The following is a 17636-nucleotide window of genomic DNA, read 5'->3' as shown; positions in this document are numbered from 1 at the left end:
CCCATGAGTGTATTGCCTACAGCAGGGGTCGGCAACCTTTTGGAGATGAAGTGCCATGTTTTTATTTATGAGTGTATTGCCTACAGCAGGGGTCGGCAACCTTTTGGAGATACGATACCAAACTCGCCGTTCTTGAAATTAAATAGGTTGAGGATCACTGGCCTAGTATACTGAATAAACCAAGAGAGCTCTGTAACAACATACTGTATACAAGAAAAGGAAAAGGATTATGCCACAGCAAAGCACTATGAGAAAGATGTGTCTGTATAATACCATTATAAAGATTGAGGGGGGGGGGGTATACGGTATCTTATATATAGACCCCTACGCCACCCTTCCTGTAAGCTCTGAAAAAGGCTTTCTCCGAAAATGTCAGCGTGCTTGCTGTCCCATTAAAGTGATCCTTTGCAGATACGAGTGCTGTCTCCTCTGTCCCAGGACAGGACATTTTGTTGGAAGTTTCCACGGTAACAAGTCTGTTTCACACTTCCTGTCAGTCTGAGCACTGTCACCAGAATGCCTAAAATATAAAGGTTACAAACTCTCGAACATCCCTGCAAAACTTTTAAATACAGACAGGGGGAAAAGTTGTCCTTTTATTGCCTTGCTTTACCGAATGATGGACAATTTTGTCACATTCATTACAGAAATACATTTACAGTGATACTAACATTTCATAATATGAGAAAATACAAATGTTGTTTAATCATTTAAGTTAAAACAGTAAAAGCAAAGCATCAGGTTGTTTCCTAAAAGATACATGGAGTTTGTATGTTTCTATCTGGGAATAGTGTGTGCATGTTTGCCTTTGTGTACTTTATGGAACAGTCAGGGATGGCCTATCATTATCCTTCCTCCATGTCTTTCCCCTCACCACTAAAGACAGATTTGGGACAAATTCACCTTTCCATTTATCTTTCCGTCTTGTCCAGTCGATTGTTAATAATAGCTACTAAAGAACAGTGTTGAATAATAAATTCAAAGGCAGCGGTGGGAAGTGTGTGTGTGTGTGTGTGTGTGTGTGTGTGTGTGTGTGTGTGTGTGTGTGTGTGTGTGTGTGTGTGTGTGTGTGTGTGTGTGCGTGTGCGTGTGCATGAGAGAGAGAGAGAAAGTTGGCAAGAGATGCATCATGCAGTACTTTAATGATCTTTGCCCATACTTTCCTAACTTTATCCACAAAGGAGGAATTTGCAAAACTAGATGTTTATCGACAGGTAACTTAACTGTGTTTGTTTGTGTGTGAGAGAGAGAGAGAGAGAGAGAGAGAGAGAGAGAGAGAGAGAGAGAGAGAGAGAGAGAGGCAGGGAGAGAGAAAATTGGTTTTCAGTGAGTGTTTATTGACTGAAGTGTTCCTCTCAGAATCTTCCACACACTTGTATGAAGTCATGTGACCACGGAGCTCCTCGTCTGATGTCAATGTTGGTTACACACAGTGGCTCTTCTTGCCTGAAACACACACACAACATGCTTGAAATGTACTTTGTGCTCAGAGAAGCCAAATATCTCCCGTGGCCAGTTGGGAGGAATTACCCTTTGACCGAGTGGTAGATATTATGGTTCTTGCGTGCAGGAGACCCCGGGTTCCAATCCCGGTGTTTACATTGGGGGCTTGTCCCGTTGTCTCCCCCGGGAGGTCAAAAATAGCAGAGTAGCAAAGTAGCAAAGCATGTAGTCCTGCCTGAAATCTAATACCTCAGCCATTCAGGATTCCCCTTTGGAAGAGTGGTGCTTTGGTTACACATGTGGGAGGAGACCTGGGTTTGAATCCAGGTAGTCAGGTGTGTGTGTGCGTGTGCGTGTGCGTGTGCGTGTGCGTGTGTGTGTGTGTGTGCGTGTGTGCGTGTGTGTGTGTGTTTTACACAGACAGGCCTGTACTTGTACTCACGTGAATGAGGGGAACTCAGACAGGCACATAGACTGTATGTGGATGTCTCCCTGCCTGTAGAACCGGAATCCTGTGTTCTTCAGCTGGATAGAGCCTATCTTACACAGTGCGGCTGGGTGGGCCACGACCCTCCTGTACTTGTTAGTGTCTCTCTGACTGGAACCATGCGCACGCACGCATACGAGCACACGTGCACACACACACACACACACACGCACACGCACACGCACACACACACACACACACACACACACACACACACACACACACAATTAATTGTAAATTAACAATAATTGTCACACTGGACAGTTGTTTATTGTGAATTCTAAAATATGGAATGATCTCGGACAGAAGTCCTGAGCTGAGTGTGCTCTACTGTCAATAGTTTCAGAGAAAGATAGACGGGTGCAGACTCTCAGTGAACGGTCTATAGAAACAGTCCGCACTCACAAGGTGAATTTTCTTTTAATTTGATAATTTACTGCAAAAAACTTGACTAATATCTTGAACTTGGTATATAAGGTTTTTGGTGTACTTTGTTCAAAGCTCTAACCCAGTTGCTCAAAAAGGATCAGAGAAAGAATACAGCACAAACCCCTTTCCGTTGTTTATTTGGCAGGGACATCTTTTTCTGCCCTGCACCTGGGCAATGGGACATACAGTACAGTATGTACTTACCGTAGTGCCCTGCACCTGACTAATAGGATATACAGTATATACATACAGTAGTGCCCTACACTTGGCAGGTGGGACATACAGTATGTGCGTACAGTAATGGGACATGCGTACAGTAGTGCCCTGCACCTGGCCAATGGGACATAATTATGAACACACAGTATGCTGCTCATGTCTGCTCTCAAAAATAGAAGTTGCCAACTCTCCATTTATATAAAGCAGTATACATAATAGCTCCACTTCTGGGTGGACAACATGTCTTGTAGTCTGTCAGGCAATGCTAATTGCAGGGGAAAGATCGCCCGTGCAATTAATTTAGCTTAAGTTGAATACTTGAGATTCCTCAATTCCTCCTTTTTATGCAGTTTTTTAAATGATATTTTTGTTTTGGATTGTGTATTCATATTTATTCTTTGTGTATAGCTAAACCCTGGGAAAACATTCGCAGAAAACAGCAGATCGACAAGCTCACACCGTGTTTCGTTGTCGATGGGCTATTTTCAGCCAAGATATTGAATGTAGAGGAAAAACACAAATGTTACTAGTATAGTGTTAAGGTGAACTAACTATAGGATAGTTCGTATGGTGGATAGCTGGTAGCAGGGTGCCCTGAGCGCCGCCTGTCAGAGCGGTACCTCTCGTGGGAGCTCTAGTAATTAAAGCTGGTAAGTTGATCAGAGGGTAGAGTAAATGGTTCGTAAGGCCCTCACTCTTTCTTAGTTAGTTATACTTATTAGCTACTGAACTGGGATATATATCTGATCTGGCTTATCCTGCGTTAACTCAACCTTATATAGCAGGTAGGATACATCCTAGATACATTCACCATATAAGGACGGCCCTAGAGCGTAGCCGTTTCATTTATCATCCATATATTGATATTCAGAAGGTGCCCGTATAGAGGGCATCTCCGTAACAATAGAGCCCTGAGGGACTCTATTGTTAACGTACAACTAGGACAACGTATGGGGTTTAAGTGGTTAAACTGTAGAGAGTCTTAAACCTGAGATACCAGTCCCCCTGTGAAGGCTGGCCCAAGGCAGATACAGAGATTTCAATGCCATGAGTTTCCGACTAAGAACTTCCCACAGTACTCCCCCCCCCTCAGAACATTCAGGTAGTTGGCATGGGAACAAAATTTACATCCGAAAGAAACTTGCGTCCGTTTGGCTGCTTTCACAACAGCAGAAGCTGTGAAATAGCAGCTCTCTTGCATAAACATAAACTTGAACAGTAAAACACACTGTTATTTCTTATTCAAACCTTCCACAAATGTCACCACATTGCTTCCTGTGTTTGTGACATAACAGCTCTTACATCAGAGCTCTGACATAGCCCAGAGTTTCTGACCAGGAATTATGTGTTGGAGGGACCATTCATGTTTTAGGTTTTTTTTCTAACTCGGAAGTGGAAAACATTTCCAACTTGGCATGAACGCACCCTTATTCACTGCAAAGTGAGCTGTCTTGCAGGAAACTTCTTGCCTTTTTCAAGTATCAAGTCAGCTCAATAATAATACCAATAAAAAAGTTCTGAACAATTTCAACCTGGTGTCAATATTTTTGGTATGTCATTGTAGATGATAAAACATTTTGTTTTTTGGTTAAAAAAAAAGAAGCCAATCTACAAGGTCACAATGTGCATTGTGACCTTGTAGATCAGCTATTTTCGCTGTTCATCCTACGACAAAGTATGCAGGGCTAAAGTTCTTAAAGTACGGGATATAGGGTTGTCACAATGTGCTTCACAGACAAAAGGGCACAAGATATAATGAAGCCAAAAATAGGAGCACCCGCCAGACTCTTTCTAATTAAAGTGAGTATGGAAGCACTGTCTCTGTCTTTGTGTGAGGTCGCTGTACAGTAGGTTACTCCCAAAGTAGAAACAATTGACGTTAAGGCCTCTAGTGAGGACTTCTGGGGATTAAGGGGATGCCTACCAATTTACTTGTTATTGGTCAGTGACACCGGCATAGGTACTGTATGACTTATCTCTGATGCTGAATGCCGTAGGGACCTAATTTGTGGAATGAACACTCTCTTTAAAGTATTGGTGCTGTGTGTGTGTGTGTGTGTGTGTGTGTGTGTGTGTGTGTGTGTGTGTGTGTGTGTGTGTGTGTGTGTGTGTGTGTGTGTGTGTGTGTGTTTGCCTACAATCTGAGTCTCTGCACCGTTCCCAGGTTCTCTGTCTTCAGAGTCACTTCGATCTCGGCACTCTTATCAAGGGGAGACACATCAATCACCAAGAGGATGTGGTGAGCTGAGAAAGAGAGAGACAGGCAGAGAGACAGACAGAGGGACAAACAGACAGACAGAGAGGCGGGGGAGAAGAGGACCAAATTCAATTTCAAGACTTAATGGGTAAAATTGGAACATTTGGGTTGCAGCAAGGCATAAAACACAATACAAAACCACAACAAACAAAATGAACGAGCAGAAACTGACCATGAAAGTGTCAGGATGGAGTGGAATGTATGTAAACATAAAACCCCAGGCCCACAACACACACACACACACACACACACACACACACACACACACACACACACACACACACACACACACACACACACACACACACACACACACACACACACACACACACAGAGAGAGTCGCTCACCACAATAGGGTGGAGAGGAGGTTGTGAGGAGGAATAGCTTTTGTTCTCTTGGAAGTGGAGACGTTGTTATCCCACTGTTCTCTGATAAACCTGAAACACACAAATACGCACGAGCGCACGCACACACACACACACACACACACACACACACACACACACACACACACACACACACACACACACACACACACACACACACACACACACACACACAATGACTGAGAATCACAGGCTGAGATCTCACATGACAAATCAAATGAAGCCTGTTGGTACATTAACGGATTGAAGATGAATTAACACAACACATGACAGTGTGGTTTGCCCACAAGGACATATCATTCAAGCTCTTTACTGTATCAGTGTCTGTCACTGTATCAGGGGTTTGACGTGAAAGGTAGTGATAAGTGATAACTTAAGTAGTCTCCAGGCCAGTCATAGCATGAGGCATGAGGCACTCACTGGTGCAATGGCAACCTCTGCAATGGGCCACTAACGGTCCATGGCATAATAACTCCTGATGAAGGCCAACTGTGGCCGAAACGTTGCAGGCCTACCATGAGATTTTGTCTGTGTTCTAAAGTAAACTGAACACTCGGAACAATGCTGTTGTGCTGTTTACTTTTATTCTTCTGAACTGTCACTTTGTGTCCAGCACCAGCAACAAACTGGATGTGCGCAACCCATTGTTTTGAAATAATTACAGGTGGTCTGTGTGTGTGTGTGTGTGTGTGTGTGTGTGTGTGTGTGTGTGTGTGTGTGTGTGTGTGTGTGTGTGTGTGTGTGTGTGTGTGTGTGTGTGTGTGTGTGTGTGTGTGTGCGTGCGTGTGTGTGTGTGTGTGTGACGTGTGTGTGTGTGTGTGTGTTTTAATAGGCCTATATAAAACCATTGTGAGATGTATCAAAAACATGCCAAATTTAACTAACAGGTGTAGTGTGGGTGGAAGAAAAACGTTATGTAGGCCTATTTGACTCATAAGTCAATATCTAATGTTAAGTAGCAAGAGATCACACAGTCTCAACAACTTTGCAGTTTTCTTTTTTCCTTTCTTTTTTTGAATTCCGTGTCCCCTTGGCCAGTGGTGAAAAGTAACTAAGTACATTTACTCAAGTACTGTACTTAAGTACAATTTTGAGGTATTTTTTACTTTACTGGAGTATCTCCAATTTTCTGTACTTTTACTTCTACTCCACTACATCTCAGAGGCAAATATTGTACTTTTACGCCACTACAATTATTTGAAAACTTTAGTTACTAGTTACTTAGTAGATTTTGATTATTATTACAAAACATACATTACCCACTTCAGCCCTATATACATTTCGGCCATTTGAAAATAGCCGATCTACAAGCTCACAATGCATTGCAGAACGACAAGTTGTGAGCTTGTAGATCTGTTATTTTAAAAAGATTTGTATACATTTTTAACCCTTAAATTGGACTTTCTGCATAATGAGTACTTTCACTCAAGTCATTTTTGAATTCTGGACTTTTACAACAAGAGTATTTCTACATTGCAGTGTTGATACTTTTACTTAAGTAAAACAAAATAGTACTTTCCCCCACCGCTGCCCTTGGCCTCCTCCTTACCTATAGTGGGACAGACGCCGTTAAAGAGGCCGTTGTCACAGCTCAGACAGTGTCCTGATAGGAAGTCTTCATAGCTGAAGCAGGGGATCCCAGTCATCGGACACATGGATGCCGACGACGCGTTCAGCGCGCTCATGTAGACGTGCACCGCCCTCATGTGGTCGCAGATCACATAGCCGTACACTGGGAAGTACACAAGAACTGACAACACAATGCTGACACTAAGGAGTCACATGCCGGGGGCTTTTTGTTTGTTTTGTTGTATTAGTAGGTGTCAGTTATTAGCGTTCATGTAGCTCTGGTACATATCCATAGCGTTAGAAATGAGTTCTCCTTAACGCTATGTGACTTTTCGGGCATTACCCGCATATCCCGGTGGCGCAGCCTCTCCTCTCGACTGTAGTAAAAATAACAAATACACTTTCGCTATAGTCACCAAAACAAAGACGGTTTTAAGATGTTGAAAGCCTACTTTCCTCAGTGGGGACACTCTGAGCCCCCCACCTCACGTCTAAAATACTCCTTTTGGCCAGAAAATAAGATATTACATTTTCACCGGGATGGCAAAATGGCTTTTTACAGGGGCCATGCAGTTCCGAATTGCAGCCACCTGGCTGCAAATGCTCTAGCGGGTTTGAAGATGAGTAAGGAATGGATTACGCTATTTTTTATAACTGTTGGTACTGGTAGGGCATTCCACATTTTAGTGGCGAAGCAGTATAACGAATTTAACCCCTTGTTTGAGCCACGTCTGGGTTGAAGGTGATTTGTGGAGTTCCCAGGTTGAGGTTCACTACCAGGCCTGGCTACTGCACACCAACACAACACGGTTGAGTTCAACAGAACTCACTTGACGCAAATTTGGACCTGGCGCATCCCGCCTGGTCCATGCCCCCATTCAGAAAGAAGTCCACGTGACCAACAGCGATGGAGATGCCAAAATCTGATGGAAAAGGTAAAAGGAACCTGGTTTAGGTCATGGTGGAAACCCAGTGAACCAACAGACTAATTAGTTAATTGTTAATTCCATCTAAACGTACAAGCAAGCTGATTAGTGATATTTATTTGTTAAAAGCAGTGTTAAATAGCTTTGTATTCTGATAGTTGCCTAATTAATGCTAGAGTGTTTGTTCAGTAGGCTACTAATTGGAGTCTCCCTGATCCTTCAGCCTTTTAGTAAACAGAAAATGCATTTTCAGGGGGGTCAGTATACCAATTTTTGTTTTCCAACCAGGAGAGTATATACAGGATAAAGAAGGGAAATTGGAAGTGATGACACTGTAAAATTGAAGCTGATAAATGGGTACTCACTGGATGAAATTGGCATACCCACCAGAAAATGTATTTTCCGTTAAATAACTGGAGAGATGGAGACCCCTGTTATTGATTAGGCTACTATCTAAACACAGTCTTTTTCCACACACACACACACACACACACACACGCACACGCACACACGCAAAAAGCCTTTGGTTGAACCATAAAATATCACTTACACTACCTTTAACTTTAGGCCTAGCCTATCATGAAAATGTGGGAAACTAATTTGGCTGCACATAAATAAATACACCAATGTAACCAAACGAAATACAGCATGATATGAGCATGGAGTTCAGGGTCCTTTTTATGTTGTCTCACAGTCGGAGTCGGTGTGGATGGCCTCCACAAACAGAGCATCCGAGGGGTCCAGGCGGTCAAACGTGTCCCTCCCTTTAAACATGGGCCCGGCGGGGTCCAGACCTGCATGATGAGGTGAAACACTCACTCTTTATCATTTCAACACCAGTTGAGTCAGTTGAGAAAGATTCAAAGACTAACACCATGGAGCTAAGATTCATTTGTTTTCTATAGGCCAATACATTTCTAGAGGTGGCAAGGTGATGGTAGTCTGACAATACACTTTGGGTACAGTACACGGACACAAATAAAATGTATTAAAAACATTCATGGCATACAATTATGTTGGACAAATACCCTGCCATTGTTCCAATCTGGAAATAACTGAACTTTGAAGTACTGTAGATATTGTCGTGAAGTAGCCATGGTTCACATGACGCTTGTATACAAGCGTCATGGTGCCGAGTCCCCCTGGTCTAAAGTTGTGTTCGATTTTTTCACATTGCCATCTCTCACATAAACATAAACGTTCAGATTTCAAATATAAAGTGCTTACCACCGAGCCACGGATGTTACAAGGCGATGCGGACCGCGATGAGTACTCGTATCTCCCGTATTGTTCAATAAAAAGCATTTTAATCCCATCGCCGGCCATTTTCTCCAAATTGTCTCCGATACTTTCAACCAGCGACACTAATGGTTGGGAGGTGTATTGCACTCTGATACATTACAAAACAAAAAAAAATGAAAAAAGAAAATGGCCGGCGATGGGATTAAAATGCTTTTTATTGAACAATACGGGAGATACGGGTACTCATCGCGGTCCGCATCGCCTTGTAACATCCGTGGCTCGGTGGTAAGCACTTTATATTTGAAATCTGAACGTTTATGTTTATGTGAGAGATGGCAATGTGAAAAAATCTAACACAACTTTAGACCAGGGGGACTCGGCACCATGACTGTCATGGTATGACAGTCATGTTTCAGGGCTAGTCGTGAAGGGAATAATGCTTTTGTCAAATTGCATTTAAATGTATGTATTTGGAATCTGTCAAGATTCCATGCTTGGTCAAGTATGTACTGTATGGAGCCAGATATGGGAGATTAACCACTTAGTCACTATACAGTACGTACTTAGTAGTTATACGTCAAATTGTGAGAAGAAGCGTCTACAAGCTCACAACGTTTCTTAACGCAGATCTGCTATTTTCTAATGTTTGCCCAGTGGTCACCTATTTTCACCAAATGTTCATCCATTTTTGCCAAATGTTCGCTTATTATTACCCTGCCCAGAATAGGGATGCTAGGGTTGGTGTGGTTCACTCACTAGTGTCATCGGATGTTTCCAGTCCGTGGATCACGCAACTGTCTGAACTATGTTTTGCATACATCCTTCTAGACTCGTCCTAGTTAAAGATAGTGTTGTCAACAGTTCTTATGATGCCTCACTACATTTGAACATTACAAAAAGCTCACACAGGCCCTGCCAGCCAGTCAGACAACAAACATCACATATAAACAAGCAAACAGCTGCACATTGTTTTGCCTGGTGTGGGCGGAGAGGAAGGCCTGTGCCACTCCACACAGCTCCGAGGGGGGCTCTCGCTCATCAAAGTGGCATTGTGATATTTTTGGAACGCCGTGCTAGTTTTCTTTGAAAGTCTCATTCAAATTAAACCGTCGGAGACAAGAGGCTTTGTGAGTGACTTCTCCACTGTGGAGACCTTTATTGTCTGGCCTCGTGGCGTGCTCCGTTGTTGTGCTTCTTCTGCAGATGTAGCAGTGGAGTCAGATGGCAGACACGGTATGAATTTGAGAGTATGTCTCTGTGTGTTGGTACTCTCGGATGTTGACCTCTTTGTAGTGTATGGTAGCTACTGTATATGGCCGGTATATTAAAACAAATGAATTATTGTAGTTGGGGCTCACCTGTGATTCTTCCAATCTTGCCCTCGAAGAGGGTTCCTACAAACCCAGAGACATGTGCCCCGAGACTGACCCCGATGAAGTGGAAGGACTCCAGTTTGCAGCCGTGATTCTGTCGGGAGGACAGGTTTCAGTTGTTTCAGATGCCAAAGCGTCACATGAAAAGCGTCACATGAAGACTGCATATGATTTGCATAAACATGTTATATGTATATGGGCAACATTTGTGTCACAAGCAGTTAACCGCTTTCAAACTGGAGTCCCTAGTACAGTATATTGTGGCATATGAATTCTTCAAAGGATATTTTCTTCATGAGTGTGAAGTAGTACATACATAAGTGGTTAATCAGCTGACCGCATCATTGAAACTTCCAAGGTTCTAACACAGCTTATAACGTGTCTTTCCCATACTGTCTTTGTCTCTCTTTGATTTAACCACTTAAAGTTAAAACCTTTTTCCCTCTCTACCCCAAATCTCTTCATTGAAAATAGGAGATCTGCAAGCTCACAACGCTTGTAGATCTGCTAATTTCACAGAATGGGATTCTAGGGTTAAAGTGTTTAAAGTTAAAATCAGGCACTTAAATACTTATAGCATATGATCATATTTATTATATGATTTAACTACGTACTAATCTATCTATCGTCTATTAAGACCTTTGTCACGTATGCTAATGAATGGTTGATTCGGATTCCCCAACCCGAAGAATATACATTTATGGCCAGGGGTGTAAAGTAACTAAGTACATTTACTCAAGTACTGTACTTAAGTACAATTTTGAGGTACTTTTACTTTACTGGAGTATTTCAAATCTACAAGCTACAATCTACAAATCTATAAGCTCTCAATGCGTTGCTTCACGACACATTGTGAGCTTGTAGATCTGCTATTTTCAAAAGATTTTTATACATTTGAAAACTTAAAAAAGTTGAGTAAAAGTACTAAATGAGTACTTTTACTTTCATTTCTTTAAGTACATTTTGATACCAATGCTTTTGTACTTTTACTCAAGTAAATTTTGATTACCCGACTTTTACTTGTAACAGAGTATTTAGTTCTACGTAGTATTGATACTTTTACTTAAGTAAAAACTGTGAGTACTTTTTCCACCACTGTTTATGGTATCATAGTGTCATCATAGGGTAGGCTACTGATGGACAGTTGTGTGTCTTATGTACATTTTGATGTGTCATGAAGCTACAGGAAGACTGTGGTCACCTCTAGCTTCCAGTCAGTACAACCTACTACTCTGCTTGGTATTTCTGAGAAACTGGAAGAAACTTTGATGATGAGATAAGTAGGGCTGGCACGATCATGAGATTTTACTTGATGATTAATTGTCATACAAATAATTGCCATTAAGGATTCAATTGTGTTTTTCCATTGAACATTGGAATCATAAAAAATACATTTCTGTTTGGCTTTTAGGCTTTGTAAACAGAATTGCACAGGACAGATATGACAAATAACTTAAACAAAGAAATTACTGACAATGACCGATACCAATAATCAAAATAAATAATATACTATGCCAAAATACGCCTTTTTTAATAATAATGTTACACTCAACATAAAAAAAACATAGTGAAAATAATCTAAGCTCACAAAGCATATATTTCCACTTTTTTGAAAATTGTTGAAAATGTATAAACATTTTTCAACAAACTATTATGACGATTATGCAAAAATAATTGCGACTATCTCAAATAACTGCAATTAGGCGATTGTGTAATAATTGTGACAGGCCTATAGAGATAAGGTGAAGTTACACCACCGAGACTAGCAGAGGAGAGGGTGGCAGTTTCTTGATAAGGTGTTGTGGTTTTTCTGGCAGCACATCCCCTTTTGACCAATATAACGTCATGATGCATGTGACCAAGTTATTCTGTTCTTCCTGGAACAACCACACAAAGTGTTGTGGTTGACGGCACTGTCTAGGATGGCTCCAGGTTTGATCCCCGGTTTGATGCTCTTGAGCAACACTTAACTCTTGCATGGTTTACTCCACCATCGGTGTGTGAATGGATGAATGAATGCAATGCACATTGTAAAGTATTTTGTAAAACGGTGCTATATACAGGGTAAATGCACCATTTACCATTTATGTTAATCTTTTGTGTATTTTTATACAGTTAACCTTTTAAACCCTCAATATTTAGTCATATTTAGTCACCATTAGCTCTGCTCTTTTTCCCGCTACACCAACTCTCTGAGCTTGTAGATCTGCAAGTTTCGGCTTATGTTCCCCATCACACAAAGATTTGGCGGACCCCCTGTAGTTACTCTGAGGACCCCCCCTAGGGGTCCTGGACCCCCTGTTGAAGACCTCTGGTCTAGGTAGCGTTTATGGTCCACGGAATACCTCCTTGATCCACAGCCATCTTTATTGCCTTCTCAGCGGCATCGTTATCCTTATCCCCTGCAGCTTGAGTGCCCTGCAGGGTGACTGGCTTGCAAATCCTCTGCACCCGACCTCCTGGCCCTCTTTTCTCTCAAACGCCTCCTCCATCCATTCTTCCCAGGGCACAGTCACAACAGCCATATTGGGAATGAATTGGGCCCCTGCCTTACTTCCTTTACAGGTGTTACCAATAATACTAATTAAGGCTCTGTTCCATTTAGTGTGGCATAATGGTTGTCTTATTTTCAAGGACCCCCATAACTCTGAGAGTGTACAAATGGAACCAAATGGAAGGGTCCATTTGGTTCCATTTGTACACTCTCAGAGTTACACACCCACCATAAGGGGCCATTTGGGAACCAAACTGGAGTGTTTCTAGTGAGCCAACATGCACGATATCAGCACCCTGACAAGAATGGAACAGAGCCTTCATTAGTATAATTGGTAACACCTGTGAAGGAAGTAAGAAGAGGCCCAATTTCTTTCCAATATGGCTGCTATGCATAGAGCCTATTCCAGCTGGGACCACCTGCCTTGTTGATTCTTGATTCTGACACAAGAACCATGTCAGGCCAGAGTGTGGTCACTGCGATGGTGTCTGGACATTTTAGCTGTCTACTTAGGTCGACCTTCAGCTGCCAGCCCTGAGCTGTCGCCAGAAGCCCCCCTGCTAGGGCTGTCACGATTAAATTTTTAAATTGGGGATTAATTGTCACTGAAATAATTAAGGATTTAATTGTGTGTTGGGCATTGAACATTGGAACATTATGAATAAAATAAAAAAATCTGTTTGCCTTTTAGGCTTCATAATCAAAAATTGCACAGGGCAGATATGACAGATAACTTAAGTATACAAACGACATTTTAAACATATTTAATATGTATTTAAATTTTATACATGTAAAAATAGCAGAAATAGCTGATCTACAAGCTTACAACGCGTCACTTTGTGACGCGTTGTAAGCTTGTACAGTAGATCTGCTATTTCAGCTTTTTTAAATATTGAAAATGTGTGAAAATGTTTTCAACATGTAGACGATTATGCAAAAATATTGCGATTATCTCAGATAATTGCGACTAGTCGATTATGTAATAATTGTGACAGGCGTACCGTACCCCCTGTTTGGTTTGGATGCTGTTGTGGCTTCTCCCCGGCCCTGACAAAAGCGAATCTTTTGACCAATAATTGGCATACAAAGTTAATCAGTTCGTCCTTCCTTTTCAAGTTTGTGCAAATCCACTCATAACTGCTCGAGATATCCTGCTAACAACAGACTGGCAGACAGACGAGGGTGACAAAATGACCTCCTTGTCCGGAGGTCATGGCGAGTGCGAGTCTTACCTGGAGCTGGTTTATGAGGACGGAGATTTGGAGGGCCACCTCCTTGTAGTTCTCCACCACCAGGTTGTAGGCGAACGAGGCACCGTAGATCCAGTCCACCACCACCACGTTCACATCTGTGGCCCTGAGCAGGGCTTGAGCCAGCTCCTTCACCCAGGACGGCTTACTGCCCAAGGCCCTAACACACAGGGAGGGATGGGTGAGGGAGGCGCTCAATGGATGGATGGATGAAATGGAGAGGGTCACGTAGAGGGAGAAAAAGCGAGGGATGAAGAGGAGTGGAATGAAAGGTAGATAAAGAGAGACAGAAGTGAGGGAGAGATTGAAATGATGATGGATGGATTAATGGAGGAAAGGAGGAAGAGAGAAAGGGATGGTCAGATGGACAGGTAAAAATATATAGGTATGGAGGTAATAATAGATGTAATATATTTTATGTATTCATGTAAAAATCTCCTTCCCTTTTCTCCTTATACCTAATCTATGCTCCGTCATACGACGGCGACAATAGCAGACGTGCAAGCTCACAACGCGTCGCCTATTGTAAGTATTGAAAGTATGGATCAGGCTTTACCTGTATCCATGGATGATGATCTTGGTGGGGAGGGAGGAGTTGAACAGCGAGGGCTCCTGGGTGTTGTTGAGACTCTCCTGGCTGAACACGCTGGCACAGTCCATGTTCTTGCGCGTCAGGAGAAGGTACTGGATCTGCAGCTTGGCCCCCTGATTGCGGTACTCCTGCCAAACAGTGTTGTTGAAGTCGCCGCAGTCGTCCGCAGGCTGGTCCCCTTCTCCTGCTGAGGGTACATTATGCCTTCATACATGCAGGTTTCTTTGTGGTTTGTACCAGTGTAGTTTGGAAATATTCATTAGATTTCGTTTTTGATCTCATTTGAGATTTTGGTTTTCTTGTCTTTGCCAGGCCTACAGGCTGGGGGGCAAAGTGTGTGTGTGTGTGTGTGTGTGTGTGTGTGTGTGTGTGTGTGTGTGTGTGTGTGTGTGTGTGTGTGTGTGTGTGTGTGTGTGTGTGTGTGTGTGTGTGTGTGTGTGTGTGTGTGTGTGTGTGTGTGTGTGTGTGTGTGTGTGTGCAGCTGATATCGGACACTGCTGGACCGATTGATGTCAAGCTTTGCATGCTCTATATAGGCAAAGGAAGGACACACTCTAATCGGCCTTATGATGATGACAAGGCAGCTTTACGCTTTGCCTCCCTGTAGCTTACTTGTCCTGTGTGGTAGACACACAGTATTGTGATTTATTTGTGTGTCTTCATTCACAAACTGCACATGTGGAAACTAAAGAGTAGACAAGGGATAGCCTCGCGTGGCCAGACAATATCACACGACACACTGCGTGGATATTAGTCTGGTCCCTATCAACGATCGATTTTTTTCCAAGGGGCGGTTACAAAAAGATCCAAACTGTCTATTGGTTAGACCTAAACCAATCAGAGCAGTGCTTCCTTGTACGAACCAATCAGAGCAGTGCTTCCTTGTACGTCATTGCTCCAAATAAGGCGATAAGCCCGCCCACATTTGGATACTGGGCCCTGATTGGTCCCTCACGACTTCGGAGGGAGAGAAATGAAATCTCTATTGAGGGGGGCCAGACCTAATCTGCCGAGGGCTAAAGTGCGATGCGATTTTGCAAAGGCAGATTCGTCTGGAACCAGGCTAGACAAGGGAGGCTATGTTTCTTCTAACAACTAAATATATACATATACATGTATAAATGTGTGCTTATCCTCAAAAGCTCAGTAGATAGTTACACATCCTGGCATTGGTATTTGTGAGGCAAATGGAATTTTAAAGCCATCATCTATCTATCTGGTGATGACAGACAAGGGACAACTTCAGATATTTACACACTAATTATCTCAACAAGAATTTCAGTTACTTAAAAAGAAAAATAGTAAATGTATTTGTGTATATGGAGCTTGGATGAGTTTATCACGGTTGACTTCTTCCACTCCTGACAGAACATTATTTACTGGATGTTTTCTGAATGTTGGCACGGGAGGATGTAGCTGGTCAAACACTGATTTCTAAAATGTGTAACATGTGTTGTGTATGAGAATTATAACGTAGGCACTCTTTTTCACATTATTTGAATGTCCAGCCTTTAAAATGATGTCTTTAAGAGGTTAAATAGATATTATACTATTCTTCTTCACTGGCATAAGTGGTTTATTTGTCATGTCTGCCACAAGGTTATTAGAGTTCATTAAAACTAAACTAAACTAAAGTGTGAAAAAAAAAACTGTACAGTTTTTGTTTAGTTAATAAAAACGAAACTAAAACGAAACATTTTGAAACACGGAAAAGTAAACCAAAGCTAGCAAACCCATTCTGAATCTAAGTGTAACTAAACTGAATTGAAAACAAACATTTAAATACAAATAGAAATAAAAACAACAGGAAAAAAATAACAACCTATAACCTTGGTCTGCCCATTTGCCACACATTCTATTACTCTGTGTCACTGAGACTTCTCCCTTTACATTAATTTACTTAAAGGCTCTCAATGGACAGTAATCATAAACCAAAGCAAGAAAGAAAAATACCTGCTTTTAAGTCTTTACCAGGGTGAGGATTAAGGCTACTTACCCACCACTGATGTAATGTAGATGGTCAGAAGGCTAAGGAGAATCATTCTCAGTTCCCAGGACATGGTCTTAGACGGGCAGAATGCTGAATGCTGAATGGAGGAGAGCCGCTGGCTGAGTGAGGTTTCAGCAGTGCTTAGCGGTGCTTAGCTGCTCAGTGTTAACTGCTTAGTACTGGACTGGTGAATGGACCTCTTGGCTGGGGCAAATCCCAGCTCTATGTAACATTGTGGTACTTCTGAGAAAGATTATTCAGTCCTATTACCCTGGCCAACAGTTGGCACTAGCAGGTTAGGAATCCTTGTAAAGCCATTAAGTAAATAACAGCGGGAAGTTATTTTCACACGCAGCTTTGTGGCAGCTCCTGTTTGTAATGATGTTGGCTGGGTTGGGTGCATTTACTTTCCTGTAAAGCCACACAAACCACAGCATTCCTTTTCAAGCTTCAGCCTGTCTGGGGTTTAGTTGGTGTCTGTATGGCGACGCACAATTCGTCTGGAGCTCTTCGACTGGTATGACCTCACTGGTGTTCAATGGCTGTTTGTCTGCTGGACTCTGGACTGGCCAACTGGCCCCTTTCTTTCTGTTTGTGTGTATACAGTACAGTATGTGTGTCTGTGTGTGGGGGTGTATGTGTGTGTGTGTTGTTTAGGAGCTCACCATGTTGTGTCTGATGAAGAGCAATCATGAACTTAAGTATGTATTTATTAGTGGTCTAAAAAACTCCAAAGGCTAATCATGTTGATTTAAGGCAAATACAGCGTGTTTCGGTTGTATTGGAGGGTGCTGAATTCAAATTAGCTGTGTATATACCCAGCTCAAAAATGGTTGATAATGCATCAAAATTAAGAAATCAAGAGGCCCACCACCACCACCTGCCCAAGATATGTGAAAAAAAGAAAAACAACTTTTTTTGCAATACATATTTCAAGTTTCTTGACCTTTTTATTTAAAAACTGAACACGTCATTGTATTC

At 42.2% G+C, this 17636-nt stretch overlaps 1 protein-coding gene across 4 annotated transcripts; it reads right to left on the bottom strand.

Moving 5' to 3' along the window:
* Positions 1 to 396: 396 nt before the first annotated feature.
* On the bottom strand, positions 397 to 17017 carry pla1a (phospholipase A1 member A). 4 transcript variants are annotated; one of them, XM_080413130.1, is made up of 11 exons: positions 16662 to 17017; positions 14630 to 14852; positions 14056 to 14233; positions 10315 to 10423; positions 8407 to 8508; positions 7619 to 7711; positions 6769 to 6969; positions 5181 to 5270; positions 4714 to 4819; positions 1886 to 2041; positions 397 to 1446 (listed from the first exon to the last, which is right to left on the bottom strand). In XM_080413130.1, the coding sequence occupies exons 1-11, from the start codon at positions 16723 to 16725 to the stop codon at positions 1356 to 1358; spliced, it is 1413 nt and encodes a 470-aa protein (XP_080269256.1). In that variant the 5' UTR covers positions 16726 to 17017; the 3' UTR covers positions 397 to 1355. The 4 variants fall into 4 exon arrangements, with proteins under 4 accessions (XP_080269256.1, XP_080269258.1, XP_080269257.1 ...); XM_080413132.1 differs by having other exon boundaries at positions 6769 to 6951; XM_080413131.1 differs by having other exon boundaries at positions 14630 to 14849.
* Positions 17018 to 17636: the final 619 nt, after the last annotated feature.

Source organism: Gymnoscopelus braueri (assembly GCF_963280865.1).
Source record: "Gymnoscopelus braueri genome assembly, chromosome: 18".
NCBI lineage: Eukaryota > Metazoa > Chordata > Actinopteri > Myctophiformes > Myctophidae > Gymnoscopelus > Gymnoscopelus braueri.
Note: the sequence above shows the minus strand (reverse complement) of the source record. Positions and strands in the feature narration are given on the sequence as shown.

Coding starts and splice junctions, on each gene's coding strand:
- pla1a (XM_080413130.1), bottom strand. CDS start 16,725: ATGTCCTGGGAACTGAGAATGATTCTCCTTAGCCTTCTGACCATCTAC. Junction 6,970..7,618: donor CAGGTCCAAATTTGCGTCAA/GTGAGTTCTGTT, acceptor TTGTGTTGTCAG/TTCTTGTGTACTTCCCAGTG. Junction 2,042..4,713: donor ACGGTGCAGAGACTCAGATT/GTAGGCAAACAC, acceptor GCATGGTTCCAG/TCAGAGAGACACTAACAAGT.